Here is a 16,595-nt window from a genome sequence, read left to right on the forward strand (position 1 = left end):
AGGAAACGTCATGTTCTCGACCTGTCCTTGAGAAGCAATGGCATTGGAGTTTTTGCAGAAACATGAGTGTGTGAATAAAGGTACTTGCTGCTATCACTCCCTTCGTCCCTTAGTGCCGGCAAGGAGAGGTGTGAAGGGAATGAAGCCGAGGGCACTCCAAGAGCATTTGCACTTGGCTTTGGAATGCATCCAGATTCCCATCTACGCTGTGACATTCACACACGCTCCCCCATCCTTGCAAGGCTTGGTGAGTGGGTGGTGGTAAAGCAGCAGCCTGTGCTGCACTTCATCCACCAACCTAGAAACCAGCCCCAGGGCTTTAAAACCCGCTGTGTGGCTCATGCCTTTAAATCAGACCATCCAGGGCACGTAGTCAGAGGGCTCTTAGAAAACCTGTCTGTCTCCGTTTGGTGATGTGGATGTGGGCGTGACCCCACACGTTCTCCTCTGAAACAGGAGAGAGCACGGATGATTTTAGAAGCAAAATCTGAGAATTCAGACTTTATTCCCAGGTGAGACTTGGCCTGAAAATATGTATCAACGATGCAGTAACTGGATTTCTTAAGGCAATATAGTACAGCCTCATATAGTAAAGGTTAATAAAGGAAAAAGCCTTTTTCTGGCCAACCCTCGGCAAGTACAGGAGAGCAGCTGAGAGCTCAGTCTTTGAGGTCAAGAAGGGTTCCACTCCTGCCTCTGAGTCAGGTCCAACTCTGCGACCCTGGGCTTGAGTTCATCTCCCTGGGTCTCCATGCCTCCTCTGCCCTGTGGCAGTGTTCGAGTGCCCACTTCCTAAGACCACCTGAATTCCTATCCCACTCCTGCCACCTGCTAGCTGTGAGTGGCCTTGGCCAGTTCCTTGACCTCTGTGCCTCTTCATCATGAATCTGAGCATTTGCTTTATCAGGCTGTCGTGAAGAAACATTTGTAAAGTGCTGGGCACCGTGCCTGGGACACATCAAGGCTCTATGTCTTTTATGGTTCTTAACTTCCCAGCATAAGGTTTTCCTAGTTATGTACAAAACCCAGAAAGTGAAAACCCTTTTAGGTTAAGTTAGGAATAAAAGAGAACTTTCCTAATCTGACAACCTACAAAAAAACAAAAAAAGCCTATAACAATAGCAATACTGAATGATAAAACATTGAAAGCATTTCTCTTTAAGATCAGGAACAAGACACAGATTCCCCAAATCATGATTTTTCCATTCGGCTTTGTACTGTTGGTCTTAACCATGGCAGTAAGGGGGAAAAAAAGTATAAAATGTGTAAGGATTGAAACGGAAGAAGCAAAGCTATCATTATTTGCTAATAATATGCTTGTCCATGTAGAACACCTCAAAGTATAAGAGAATTTGGTAGTCAACAGGATACAAAATCCAGGTATGAAAATCAATTTTATTTTTATATATGAGAAACAGACAGAACATGCAATAAAACAGGATACTACTTACAGTGTCATCAACAGATAAAAAGTACGTAGGAATAGATCTTAAAAAGGGATCTGCTGGCACAACATTGTAAATCGACTGTACTTCAACAAAAAAAAAGATGTTCAGCACACGGAGAAAAACGATAAAACTATTGAAACAAGATCTACATAAATGGAAAGATATATCATGTTTATGAATTGGAAGATTCAATATCATAAAGATGTCAAATCTATCAGATTGATAAAAGTAATTCCCATGCAATTACAATAAAAATCCCAATTTTTTTTTTCTGAAAAAAAAAGACTCTGTCTTAGCATGATTCTTCTTATGGCGTGACTTCTAAATACGAGGGCATGAGGAACACGCTCTGCATGGTGCCCGGCACGCAGTTGACGCCCCGATTTCAATGACTGGGACTGTGGTTTTGTACTTAGTGCCACTCAGGGCCAGTGACACAGAATGAGGGCTCAGGTTCCTAAACTGGGTCTTACTCCACTCAGGCGATAAAGATGAAGATCAGAAACCTGATTCGATATCAAAAGTGGCCACCAGTGAGAAGAGGACAAACGCAAAGCGAGGCAGCCAGTTTGAACAGAGTCCAGAACATCTGTTGCCTTGTTGCTTCTCTCCAGTGACGCCGGGCTTTTGTGCACAGCCCTTGATCTGTTGCCCATCTTGAGTGTGTGCAGCTGTGAATGCAAGATTCCCATCAGCCTCAACTTAGCCTTCCAGGAAGGGATTTATTCGGTTTCTTTTGATGGAATTTCACAGACGGCTCTAAATCCCCGCTCTGCGTGATAGCGCGGGCCTCTTAACCCTGGTGGGACTGCGTGTGAGGCATACAGAGACCTCCACCCCGCCACCCAACCCCGTGGCTCACACAGAAGCTGGTCTTGTTTGGCATGGGCTCTGAGGACTTGTCATCTGTGCATTTGCTTGGCCCCAGCATTTTGACAGTAATTGTTTTCAAAGATGTACTTATCTCAGGTAACGATCTTAAATCTTAAAGGATTCCTCGGACTTAGAACTTTATCATGAGAGCAAAAAGATGCGCTGAGAATGACTGTACATACAGGTCAGGAACCACATATGATTTACCCACCAGCTAAGGCCTAGGATTTGTCACCAAGACTGCTCACCTCCCCCAACCCTGCACCCAGGGCCCGCTTCCATCCCCTGCCCGTCAAGGTCAGCTTCTGAGTCAAGCCCCAGACTTGGATACCTTATCAACGCAGAGCTCCAGGCAGCCCCTTCCAATCAATGAGACTCGGCTGGAAGTGACGTTTGAGCTGATAGATACACAGACACTCCATGCCTTGAAACAAGCCCCTAATCACAAGTAACACGTGAGCACCTGTGCCATGAATTCACACCTCCTCGGTAGGGAGCTGGTCCATTCCTCAGTGCGATGTAACCCAGGGCGACGTCTGCATCCGCGTCCTTTTCTGTCTCTGGCTTCTTGTCCTTGGTAGCCCTCGATGCCATCCCCATGACGTCTGTGCCTGTAAGAGTCCCACCAACGTGGCACTTTGTTTCTGTCTAACCTCAGAGATTCCCCGGTGGCTCCCACCGCGATAACTCAGAACTTTGATTTTAAGCACAAACCTTCACCTAGTGGATTATTATAGCCAGAACAGCTGCTCTTCCTAATTTCCTGCTCTAGGTTCCAGTAAGACCGGCAGCTAAGGAAGCTCGGGCACCTGCAGTAGACTCTCGGTAACATGCCTGGGGCAGCTGCTTCCTGCCCGGGAATGGTCTCTCCTCTCTGGGGCACTGGGAAGGGGTCTATAGATCATCTGGATTTGGGTAGAAAGATAGTAACTTCCAGGCTGAGTGACACCTGAAAAAGTTCCCACATTGCAGTGGACAGTGAAAATGACAACATCGGGTCTCTCTTCTGGGTCTTTCTATGTTTGGCTATTTCCTGCTCGGATGTGGGGCTGCAGTGCAATGATGATACACGCATAATGAACCAGTAAAGATCACTGCTTTTGTTACTGTCTCAGATGTAAGAGCAGTACATTCTTCTTTTTCTTTTTTTTAATGGATTTGGTCTCTGCCAAACTATGTGTGTTGTTTCTGCAACAGTATATGGAGACCAGTGAAACAATTCCTTTGGTTTCAGACTGAGGAGCGTGTCTAAGTGGTTCGTAGCTGGGTTCGTAGTGGTTTGTAGCTAAGTGGTTCGTGTCTCCCTCCCCTGGCCTTTCTTTAACCCAGGTCTCCCAATGCCTGTTTTCTACTCCTGCATCTGACCTCAGGGCCAGATGATTTGACACTTGGTTTTCCCACAAAAACAATGCGATACTGGACTTGAGGACTGACTCTTCACAGGTGTGGTCCCAAAGACAATATTAAATCAGTGAATCATAACAGCTATTACCACCAATATATCACACGGTATAATACCTTGAGCGATGTGTAGAAGATAATGAAGAGAACCGTGGGGACGCGCCAATAATATATTTATGTGGGATACAGTGTCATATCATAAAAAGGAAAGTTTTCGAGGCTTTGAAACTCCTGCCTCCTGTTTATCTGCCCCAAATTCCCATGTTATGAACACAGAGGGCTTCTCTGAGTTTCATGGACATGGGAACAGACTTCCTGATGGATGTCGAATAAATCAATCCAAGGTCGGCGGCTTTATGAGACATTTTTCTCACTGCGAATTTATTTAGAGAAAGTAAACATAAAAAGAGCTCTTGCTGTGGGAATGTAAATTGGTGCAGCCACTATGGGAAACAGTATGGAGGTTCCTCAAAAACTGAAACTACAGCTACCGTATGATCCTGCCATCCCACTCCTGGGCATATATCCAGACAAAACCATAATTCAAAAAGATACATGCTCTGTATAGCTGATTCACTTTGTTATACAGAAGAAACTAACACACCATTGTAAAGCAATTATACTCCAGTAAAGATGTTAAAAAAAAAAAAGATACATGCAATGTTCATAGCAGCACTATTCACAACAGCCAAGACATGGAAACAACCTAAGTGTCCATTGACAGAGGAATGGATAAAGAAGGTGCACGTATATGCAATGGAATATTAGCCATAAAAAGAATGAAATAATGCCATTTGCAGCAACATGGATGGACCTAGAGATTGTCCTACTGAGTGAAGTATGCCAGACAGAGAAAGACAAATATCATATGATATCACTTATACGTGGAATCCAAAATATGGCAGAGAGACTTCCCTGGCGGTCCAGTGGTTGAGACTTGGTGCTTCCACTGCAGGGGGCATGGGTTCGATCCCTGGTGTGGGAACTAACATCCCGCATGTCGTGCAGTGCGGCCAAAAAATAAAATAAAATAAAATATGACAGAAACGAGCTTATTTATGAAGCAGAAACAGACCCACAGACATAGAAAACAAACTTTTGGTTACCAAAGGGGAAAGGGGGAGGGGGAGGGATAAATTAGGAGCTTGGGATTAACATGTACACACTACTAAACAACAGGGTCCTACTGTATAGCACAGGGACCTATATTCAATATCTTAATAATAAACCGTAATGGAAAAGAATATGAAAAAATATACATAACTAAATCATTTTGCTGTACACCAGAAACCAACACAAGTGTATATCAACTATACTCCAATAAAATAATTTTTTTTTAAAAAGAGCTCCCGTTGACTATTTACTATGTGAGGGAGGCACTGCGATCGGTTTCATCTTACAGAGGAGGGGTCGGAGATATTGACAGCTGAGGCCCCTTGCCTGAGGCCGTACAGCTGGTCAGGGATGGAGCTGGGATCTCAGCCCAGGCCGGGAGCTCAGGGACTTCGTGGGAGCCCAGCGTGTGTGAGAGGAAGTGACAGGAAACGAAGTTGGAACACGGGGCTGGAGCCGCTGGGTGAGGCGCTCATCAGGGCGAGCGCTTTTCCGCGAGGCAGTGTCCGCCCGGGTCAGTCCCGGTTGCCTTGTCTCCTAAGGGCCCGTCCTTTCTTCACGGGGCCTCAGGCCTCTCCCTGATCCCCACCACTCTGCGTCGTTTGCACACAGATGCTGCATTCATCATAGTAAAATGAATCATCGGTAGTGGATATACCCACATATTTGACATAATAAGAAAGGGCTTAGTAATAGTTATTTTCTTTTTTGTTTCTTTATTAAATCTTAAAATTTTTGGGGGGAGTATAGTTGATTTACAATCTTGTGTTAGTTTCAAGTGTACAGCAGAGTGATTCAGTTATACATACATATATATCTATTTTTTCCAGATGCTTTTCCCTTATAGGTTATTACAAAATATTGAGTGAAGGTCCCTGTGCTATACAGTAGGTCCTTGTTGTTTATCTGTCTTATATTTAGTAGTGTGTATATGTTAATCCCAAACTCCTAATTTATCCCTCCCCTCCCCTTTCCCCTTTGGTAACGATAAGTTTGTTTTCTATGTCTGTGAATCTATTTCTGTTTTGTATATAAGTTCATTTGTAATTTTTTTAAAGATTTCACATATAAGTGATATCATATGATATTTGTATTTCTCTGTCTGATGTACTTCACTTAGTATCATAATCTCTAGGTCCATCCATGTTGCTCCAAATGGCATTATTTCATTCTTTTTATGGCTGAGTAATATTCCATTGTATAAATGTGCCACATCTTCTTTATCCATTCGTCAATGGACATTTAGATTGTTTCCATGTCTTGGCTACTGTAAATAGTGCTGCAGTGAACACTGGGGTGCATGTGTCTTTTCAAATTATGGTTTTCTCTGGATATATGCCCAGGAGTGGGATTGCAGGGTCATATGGTAGCTCTATTTTTAGTTTTATTATTTTCCAGTTTCTGTGTAATAAGCACTCTAGAGTGCTTCAAAACATATCATTGAGTATTATCTTTGGCATTCTGGAAAAAAAAAAGCAGACAGTAAAGTTCCCCCCCTAAACTGTACCTTCTTTCCAGCCCCACCCTGTGCATTCTCCCAAACCCACTTCCACACGACAGCGTCCCGGAAAATTTTCAAAATCACCTAGAAAAGAGAAGTATTGTTGGTGTGGAGTTGATCAGTATGTAGACCACCAGTCACACATTTTAGAATTTCTGGGTGTTTTTCTCCCCCAAGCTTCTCATTTACCTTTGGGTTCATTTGGGCGAATCACAAACAGTCTCATTAAAATTCCTAAGATCTCACACTCCTAATCTCCAGATGTTATTATCAATATAGAAGACTTTTGAAAGATAATAAAGCTTCCTTTTCCAACCAACCTATAAGAGCAAGATAGAAAATAGCTTTCCTAACATCAGGAGCGCCTTGGGGTGGCTGCTGTTTCTTTCCCAGACGGGTGTGTGTTTATCTCTCACTTTATATTTCTTAGAGTTATTTGCATCCTAACAGTTTGTCATTTAATATAAAAATAATTACATTAGCACCTTTCATCCTTAAGTGCTGTGTAAAGTAATGGCTTTCCTGGTACCACGGGAAGCCTCTAGTAGGGGAGGGCCACATACTGACCGTCTATGAAGGAGAAGAAGCCTTGGCTACAGAAGCCAAGTAACCCTCCTTTTTCTTGAAAATAATATATTAACGTCATCAACCCCCTTGTATGCAGGTGTTATATCTTCTCCATTTTATAAAACCTGGCTTTATATAGGATTCCTCAGATAAATGGAAGGAACTTACTTGTATCCGAACTCCCGGAAAATAAGTTTTTAAGTTTGATGCCTCCTTTCTGGAACAGACCATGAAAACAACAAGCGAGGCACGTATCACTGAGATGCACTCTCCGTGCTGTGTTCAAAGCCATTCCGTGAAGAATAGCGGGTTTGGAAGGAGAAGCATCTCTGCTGGTAGCTGGGGACACTGCCACTCCACATGTCACCAGGCATCCCAGCCCCAGCCAGATGTGGGCTTCCTCCTTGTGGCTGTGAGTTTATGGACGATTATTGGTGAATTGGAAAAAAAGACATCCTAATGTTCACATCTTTTGTTAGGATGTGGAAATGTGAAAAGAAAGAGAGAGAGAGAGAGAGAGAGAGGGAGAGGGAGGGAGGGAGGGAGGGAGGGAGGAAAGGAGGGAGGGAGGGAGGAAGAAAGGAACTCAATGTAATTTAGAGTCTAGTGAGTGATTTTATTCCTAATTAAGGAAGGCTGAAAATACACCATGGTGGTTACTAGCTTTTGTAAGTCTTGACATGCATCTTGAGTTTGCATCTCAATGTAAACATCACCTTTTTAAAAAATTACACTTCTTAAAGTTAGTATTAAGCATATGCCATAGGTTTTCAGCGCATAGTATTTGATGATGATAGGGAGATAGAAAGCTAAGAAAAAGTTGTATAAATTAGAATGGGGTCTAGTAAACCTGACGTTGGCTCCACAGCCAGGGTCCTTTAAATTTACTGTCAACAATTTGGAAACTTGCGCGTGATCTAATACCCCAAGCACAGGTGGCTAAAATACCAGGACGTATGTTTTCTAAATCTTGGCTCTTTAAGATCTTTGGAGGAAACTCTAATAGCATTATAAATTTAGGATTATACTTTTCCCTACTATTCATATACACCACTTCCGGGGTACCTCCGCTGCTTTGACAAAAACGCATAGAATGCATAGCAGTCTGGAGATATCTGTTCTCTTCCCAGGACTGAACCTAGGATCCAAGAAATCTTCATTGAGCAAATTGAAAACAGCCCATTCAATAGAGGGGCCCCTGGTATGTGGTCCCCCGGTCTCTGGGCACAAAGAAAATGGCATTGAACATAAGTGCTTTGGAAGCCTTGTGGGCTCCTGCAGCTGGGGAGGAATTCGTAGGAAGTTTCTCTGTGCTGTGATCGTTGTTGGAGTTTTTGGTGAGACAGTTGGTCTCCACAGTGCCAGCCACATCCCAAACGGCTGTAAGCACCTTCAGGTCTGAGGGCTGTGTCTCATTTGGCTTTATACTGACAGCATCCACACCCTCCGTGCAGTGCTTAGCACAGGGTACATGATCATCAAGAAATGATGGGAGACGGAGACTGAAAGCCCATTCTTTTCTCATTCAGAGTCTTTGTTAAGAGACCAAGTTGCAGAAGGGGGGGGGAGATGAGCTTTTAAGCGTGTGTGAGATTGAGAATTCTTTTCCTCCTAGCTTATTCAATAGTCATTTGAGAACTACTTAACCTATATTTTTTTTTTTACTGAAACTTAGTTATACTGTTATGTTCACAGTGCCTGAGCTACCACCCCCAGTGTAATTCTGTGTTGTAGAGCTAATTGGACAGTTAACTTGGAACACTCTTCCTAACCTTTGAATTAACAACAGTGCCAACACATTAGGAAACTCCAAGGGTAAGAACAGTCACCAACCAGGCACTTGATTATAGTTCAGAAACTGTGTACTGGGCACAAGCAGAGACTCGGGAAGCTCCCATGTCGCTTTTCTGTAGGTTGAAGAGTTGAATCCACTCGTATTTCAGACCCTGGTAGGGACCTTCTGCTAACTCTGGATAAAGGGCTGGTAGCAGAATGATTGGTTACTCATCACATATCCTAACAATTCCCAACAGAATAACTTCTAGTCTTGCTTTAAAATAAAATTCTAGTGTATCTTGAATTATCACGTGAATAAGGAAAACATGAATCTCTCTGGGGAAGTGCAGAAAAAATAATAGAAATGTGCCTTCTCTCTGAGAGTAAGTGAGGCAGCGAGGATTCATAGTGCTTTTCAGGGCAAATCTATGCCTTAATGAAAAACCGAATATGCAGAAGTAGCCACTTGAAGAAATTTTCATCTTCCCTCTTTTCTTTCTTTGCATGCTAGTCTGCCTACTATTCTTTATAATGTCTCAGTTTTTACACCTATAAAACGGGCATTGCATTAGTTTTCTGTTGAGCATGACCCAATACCACATAGCATCTTAAAGCAACACCATTTATTTGCTCACAGTTCTGTAGGTCAGAAGTCCCGGGGAGGCCTGGCTGGGTTCTCTGCTCAGCACTCACTAGGCTGGATGCAAGGTGTTGGCTTGTGGCTGTGATCTCACCTGAGGCCTGGAGGCTCTTCCGAGTTCATGGGGTTGTGGCAGCTTTCAGTTCCTTGTGGTTGTAGGACTGAGGTCCCATTTCTCTGCTGGCTGTCAGCCAGGGACCAGTCTCAGCCTTGAGAATCTGCCCACATACCATAGCTGTGGTGCCCTCCATCTTTAAAGCCAGCAACAGACGTTCTCTCTCACGTCCAAATCCCTCTCATTCTTCAAATCCCCTTTGCCTGGAAGAGCCCGGATCCTTTCAAGAGCTCACCTGGTGAGGTTTGGGCCACTGAGGATAATCTCCCTTTCTTATAGTCAACTGATTTGGGATCTTAATTACATCTGCAAAATCCCTTCACAGCAGTACCTAGTATTTGGTTGAATATCTGGGAGAAGGTGTATATACCAAGGAGTGAGAATCTTGGGGGTCTTTAGAATTCTGTCTTCCACAGGGATAATAACAATAACTTAGAGTGTTGTTAAATGGATTAGGTGAGATGTGTGTAAAGCGCTTAGCCTAGTATCTAGTACAGACTCTAGTACAGTCTCAAGAAATGGGATCTAGTATTATTAATGTCTCTATATACTGTATTTTCTTGCCTAATGGATTTTTTTTTTTAGCTCACTTTATTGTTTTTTTATTTTTTGGCTGCGTTGGGTCTTCGTTGCTGCACACGGGCTTTCTCTCTAGTTGCAGTGAGTGGGGGGACTCTTCACTGCGGTGCATAGGCTTCTCATTGGTGGCTTCTCGTTGCGGAGCACAGGCTCTAGGCACGTGGGCTTCAGTAGTTGCAGCATGCGGGCTCAGTAGTTGTGGCTCACAAGCTCTAGAGCCCAGGCTCAGCAGCTGTGGCGCACGGGCTTCATTGCTCCGCGGCATGTGGGATCTTCCCGGACCAGGGCTTGTACCCGTGTCCCCTGCATTGGCAGGCGGATTCTTAACCACTGTGCCACCACGGAAGTCCTGGATTTTTAAATTATGTTATGATAAGCACATTAGAAACATAATGGAATATGTTTCTCATTATCTGGATACTCCACAGAAAACATACTGGGGCCAGAGTCAAGGAACTCATGAAACTTAATGTTTAGTCTGTTTGCTGAAAGTTGACGTACTAATTCAAGTTAAATAAACAGTGCAGTAAAAAAAAAAAAAAAAAAGGGAGACCAGGATATAGTTCACGTTGGTACTGAACTCAAGCTCACATACAATGCGGCATAAAATGAAGTATGAGCCACTGCCTTGTTCAATTTTTGTTTTTTAGTGAGAAAAATGCATCACAGAATCCATGCCTTGAGCACTGACATTTTTCAGAGAGAACTGTTTTGTTTCTACTCCTACTCTGAATATAAAATGAATGCTTCAAATGCGCCATGTACACAAAGGCTTGAAGCCCCCCTTTCTCCCTTCAATAGTTCCAGTCTAGAATAGGCAGCATTATGCAATTTGGTGACCCAACGCCAGCAATGAGAATGCTTCTCACTGGCTGTGGGAAGAAAGACACCTAAGCGGTTAACAGTAATATTTTGCAAATGGAAGCAAGTGAAGAAAAAATTACATTAGCATAAGAAAAGGTAGCCTTAGGGGATTTTCCACTCCAATGTTTGGTACTAAGAGCTCTATGTTACAAAGGAGGAGGATGGCGAAGAGAAACTCTAGTGTCCACACATTCTTGAAACGCATTGCCATTGTACTCATTCTGCTGGCGAGAAAGACCTCATCGTTACAGAGATGGAAAACGGTCCTTTCTAGTAAGGAAAGTCAAATTGGATGTATTAGGGAAAACTTCCTGAGCTAAGTATAGCAAGAAAGCAAGAGGATTCCTCAGTGATGGCAGTTCTAGACTAGAGGTGATTTGGGATTAAAAATGACATTTTTAAGCAATGATTTTCATTGTTAACTAGAATGGGCCCCAATGTCTGTGATTAATTTAACTCAAATTTAACAGCTCATTTCAGAAATTGTGTCACATTCACAGTACCTGAATGTAATTACCAGACATATCCCTTTAAATTAATACCTAGACTTATTTAAAGGTTGCTTAATAGGGAATATCCAGTTTCAAGTTATGATTATTTTCGCTAGTTGAAAACAATCTTTTTTTTTTTTTTTTCAGATTCCACATGTAAGTGATATGATATTTGTCTTTCTCTGTCTGGCTTACTTCACTTAGTGTGATAATCTCTAGGTCCATCCTTATTGCTGCAAATGGCATTATTTCATTATGGTTGAGTACTATTCCTTTGTATATATACACCACATCTTCTTTATCATCTGTCAGTGGTCACTTAGGGGGTTTCCATGTCTTGGCTACTGTGAATAGTGCTGCTATGAACACTGGGGTGCGTTTATCTTTTCGAATTATGTTTTTCTCCAGATATATGCCCAGGAGTGGGATTGCTGGGTCATATGGTAACTCTATTTTCAGTTTTTTAAGGAACCTCCATACTGTTCTCCATAGTGGCTGTATCAATTTACATTCCCACCAACAGTGCAGGAGGTTCCCTTTTCTCCACACCCTCTCCAGCATTCGTCATTTGTAGACTTTTTAATAATGGCCATTCTGACTGGTGTGAGGTGATACCTCATTGTAGTTTTGATTTGTATTTCTCTAATAATTAGTGATTTTGAGCATCTTTTCATGTGCCTGTTGGCCATCTGTATGTCTTCTTTGGATAAATGTTTATTTAGGTCTTCTGCCCATTTTTCTATTGGGTTGGTTGTTTTTTTGATATTCAGCTATATGAGCTGTTTGTATATTTTGGAAATTTATCCCTTGTCAGTTGCCTCATTTGAGTTTGCTACTTTTTGATGTTACGAATATAGCATCCTGCATCAATGTAAAAATGCGTTCCAAAACTGAAGTGGAGGGCTTCCCTGGTGGCGCAGTGGTTGAGAATCTGCCTGCTAATGCAGGGGACGCGGGTTCGAGCCCTGGTCTGGGAGGATCCCAGATGCCGCGGAGCAACTAGGCCCGTGAGGCACAGCTACTGAGCCTGTGCCTCTGGAGCCTGTGCTCCACAACAAGAGAGGCCGCGATAGTGAGAGGCCGGCGCACCGCGATGAAGAGTGGCCCCCGCTTGCCACAACTAGAGAAAGCCCTCGCACAGAAATGAAGACCCAACACAGCCAAAAATAAATAAATTAATTTTAAAAAAATAGACAAAACTGAAGTACTTTCGATAATCCTTATCACTGTTTCCCAACCCTAGTATGGAAAATCGAGAAATGATTAAGGCCCCAAACCCTTTTCAGTATAAATTTGACCCCCCCATTTCCCATGTTTATGCATAAAATGTGTCCTCCATTGACAGTTCCTGGGGAAAAAAGGCCAGTTTATAGTCATCTATTCAGTTATGAGAGAGAATTTCTATGCACAGGGAAGGGCACGGGGATATGTTTTCATGTGAGAACTAGTTCTAAACAACCAAATATTTTATCGGTGTTCTGTGAAGCTTTCTGAAAGGAGCATTCAGAGCTAGACTGCACCACAGGCTGTCTGTCACCCGGCTCTTTCCTGTGCTCTAGCCACCACATTTCCTAATTCTGTGAGGGCAAGGTGAAGTGGAAAGAGCTGAGCTGTTTGAATCTAAGTGCTAAATTGTGGTTTTGCATGCCTGCTGGTGTAGACACAGAATCATTAGGAGCTTAGCGACTGGGGATGACACTCTTCTTGGGACCCAGCACCTGTCCTTTGACAGAGAGGGAAGGGAAAGCACAGAGGCTCAGAGTTATTTTACTTCTTATGCCTTTTCCTCTCAGTTCAAAAATCAAAAGACCATCTTCTTTCAACTGAACTTAGCATTTCCTGTTTAACTGCTCAACCTGACCTCCTTTTTGACCAGGAACCCAGACTCTCAGACATGTTTGTGCCCAGTGACATTGGAATCAGGGGACTTAATTCATGTTCTTCCTTTTACAGTATGAAGAGTTCAGTCAAGCTGCCGTTGAGAAACTAAGCCACAGATACCAGAACCCATGGTAAGCACATACTAATACATTTTACATCAATTAATTAATGTGTTTCCTTCCTAAATTAGGAACAGGGTTACTATTTTAAAACTTTTTATGTCCTATAGGTTTCTTTGTATAATTATGAATTTTTATTCCTCATAAACAAAATGTTCACTATCTACTAGGTTTTCATTAAGGGGAGGAAAGAGGTGGGGCAAGCATGGTGAGAGCACAGTGGAGAAAAAGGAACCAGCCTGTTAAGAACAGCCACTGGACGGGTCCGGTAGCTTTAACTATATAAATCTTTCTGTGGAAGAACAAGAATATAATTTTTTTGGTTAAGAAAAACCCTTATGAGACTTCCCTGTTGGCACAGTGGTTAAGAATCCGCCTGCCAATGCAGGGAACATGAGTTCGAGCCCTGGTCTGGGAAGATCCCACATGCCACGGAGGAACTAAGCCCATGTACCATAACTACTGAGCCCACGTGCCACAACTACTGAAACTTGAGCACCTAGAGCCCATGCTCTGCAACAAGAAGCCCACGCGCCGCAACGAAGAGTAGCCTCTGCTCGCCACAACTAAAGAAAGCCCATGCGCAGCAACAAAGACCCAACGCAGCCACAAATAAATAAAAATAATTTAAAAAGTAAATAAAAAAATAAAAATTTAAAAACCCTCATTTCATGCTGTTGGCCTAGAAACCATCATAACGGGTCATGCTGGTTAATAGACGTAGCCCTACTGAAGTCACAGCATGGCTTGAATTGACACTCTCTTAAAGCAGCTGGTAACCTAAATTAAACATGCCTAGTGCAAGGTATGTTCAATTACGGGAAAAGCAAAACCTAGGCGTGTCATCTAGATGGAACATATAATTCAGATTTCTAAGAAAGGGATCAATCAGCATTGCTCTTAAGGACTGCAGATTCAATAATGTCTTTGTTCTCCTTAGACTTTTGCAGGTCAGGGTTTCTGGAGCCGACTTCACCTCCTTTTTAATCATTGAAGATTCCCGTTATTAGCATGGACAAAATTAGTGGCTTTTAGTCTGTTTCTGCTGTATCACCACAACATAAGCTGCACCAAAAAGAGACAAGACCATAAACCCCATGTCAAATGTCTATTAGTTACTACGATACGATCCAGGACAACAAAAGATATCATTGCACAATTCCTACAACTTACAAAGCCTGTCCTATGTTTAAAGCCATGGAGAAATAGTTACAATTATTGCATGCAAAGCACATGTTCTCATTTAAATATTCCACTTCATTTGTTCAAATAACATTGCAAGCACCTATTTACAAATACCCTATCAAATATTTCTAAGCAAAAACAACAAAAATAATGAAAGGCCATTGAAAATCACAGTAACTTCAACAAGCATTGGTGATACAAGTGTGAACATCTGCTCGACTTATTTAAACATAAAAAACTTGTTGGAAAGAATCTGAGGAATATTGACACTTTGAGCATTTTCCTTGGATGAAAGAATGTTGGCTGCATTCACTTGTAGGGAATATGACATGGATTGTACCAAGTCGTGAGGATGCAAAATGTTTATGAGAAAGACCTTGTACCGAGGGAATTGTGGATTCAGTTGGGAAATTGTAGATAAATATACAGATCAAAATTATGAAACCAAGCTGCATATGGTGAGTACTAAATTCCTAATGAAGATAATTATAATTAGAAAATTATAACTAGAAAAGTTTTAAAAATTTAAATGTAATTAGAAAATGATAAGTAGAAAAGTTTAAAAAATTAAATACAATTAGAAAAGTTACAAATTTTTAAATATAAAAAATTTAAATATAAAGTTAAAAATTAGATTTGCCCACAGCCTCTGGCTCGGGTCCTGTTTCTAACTAGTCAGGTGCCAGTAACCTGAACGCTGTCCTCTCGAGACTAAGCACAGCTGCTGCTTAAAAGCCTTCCAGGCCCCACCTTCAGGCTGGGGAGAGGATCTGGAAGAGAATGCTGACTCTGACAGGCCCAGGTGTGCCCACCTGCTTGCGTTCTCTCAGCTGGACCGAGGGCCATCTCCATCCTGGGCAAGTTTCGTGCTTAGCCTCCCCGACGGTTTTCATGTTCTGTCCTCTCAGTCAACTGCATTGACTCTATAAATCTAGCGCCTCCTGTGTTCAAAGCACTGCTAGATCCTGCAGCCACAGTGCTGAACAAGACAAGCCCGGTATATGCCCTTCTTGGAATTTGTATTCTAGGGAAGGGGAGAGACATTGAACAACTATGTCATACTGTCTTTCATGCTTTTAAATAATTTTTTAAATGACAGATATAATGCATGCTTATGGCAACAAATAAAACAATATAGTGGTATATTAAAGAAAAGTTAATATCCTGCCCTATTCCGTCCAGTTCATGATAAAACATTTCATTACAAAGAGTGTTTATGGGATGGAAAGAGAAGGTTTTACCAGGGACATCGACCTGGACTGAAGGTCAGAGAAGTGTTCACCCAAGAAGTAATTATTAAGTTGGCTTGGGAAGGTGAATATAAGATCATTCCTGGCCCAGGGAACGGCCTGAACAGGGCTCAGAGGATGGAAAGAATGTATCTAGTTAGGACCAGGGTGGCAATGGGAGGGGAGCAAGATGAAGGTCAGATTTTGTAGAACCTTGTGGCCAGGTTAGGTGGTTTGAATTTTAACCTGAGAACAAAGAGAATTCATTGGAAGATTTAAAATAGAAAGCAACGTAATCCAATTTCTTTAAAAAGATCCCTTGGAATGTTGGAGTGCTGTGTGGAGAAAACAATTGAAAAGTGACAAGACAGTTGTAGGAAGCTGAGCCAGGAGACAGTTTCATTGTCAACAGGTCCCTCTTGAGTTTTCAGTGTGCTTTGTAAACAATCCAGAATAAATTGTGATGATGGGGTCTGTGAGAAGGGAAGGATTTGAGCTGAGCTTTCAAAGACATGCAGGCTTTAAATAAAGAGAAAGGAGATGATGTTTGCTGTGACGATGGGGAGCAAGAATGTACTCGGCGATGGGATGCAGCGGATTTCAGCATTAGCGTGATTGTACAGGTGAAGGAATTGAGCTTCGGAGGCTAAGGTGCATGAAAAACAGAGCTGATATATCGGTCCAGCTGGACTGATGCTGTGGATCTGGGTTGGGACCTGGGCTTGGACCTTTTCCAAGGGCTCCCCAAGCCCTTGATTCTGATGATCAGCCAGGGCTGAGCACCACTCATGAGGACCGAGAGAGGAAGGGGAG

The 16,595-nt window shown here is 42.5% G+C and overlaps 1 protein-coding gene across 15 annotated transcripts in view; it reads left to right on the forward strand.

Annotated features, from left to right (window-relative positions):
- Positions 1-16,595, forward strand: part of SPMIP2 (sperm microtubule inner protein 2) — a 193,471-nt gene that overhangs the window by 99,735 nt on the left and 77,141 nt on the right. For all 15 annotated transcript variants that reach the window (XR_004526789.2, XR_012332207.1, XR_004526790.2 and 12 more), the window contains one exon: positions 13,322-13,380. Coding sequence is in view for 2 of the 15 variants with exons in the window: in XM_073805614.1 (XP_073661715.1) it covers positions 13,322-13,380 (59 nt within the window). In the remaining 13 variants the exon portion in view is untranslated. The remainder of the gene's footprint in view (positions 1-13,321; positions 13,381-16,595) is intronic.

Source organism: Tursiops truncatus, chromosome 5 (genome assembly GCF_011762595.2).
Source record: "Tursiops truncatus isolate mTurTru1 chromosome 5, mTurTru1.mat.Y, whole genome shotgun sequence".
Lineage (NCBI taxonomy): Eukaryota > Metazoa > Chordata > Mammalia > Artiodactyla > Delphinidae > Tursiops > Tursiops truncatus.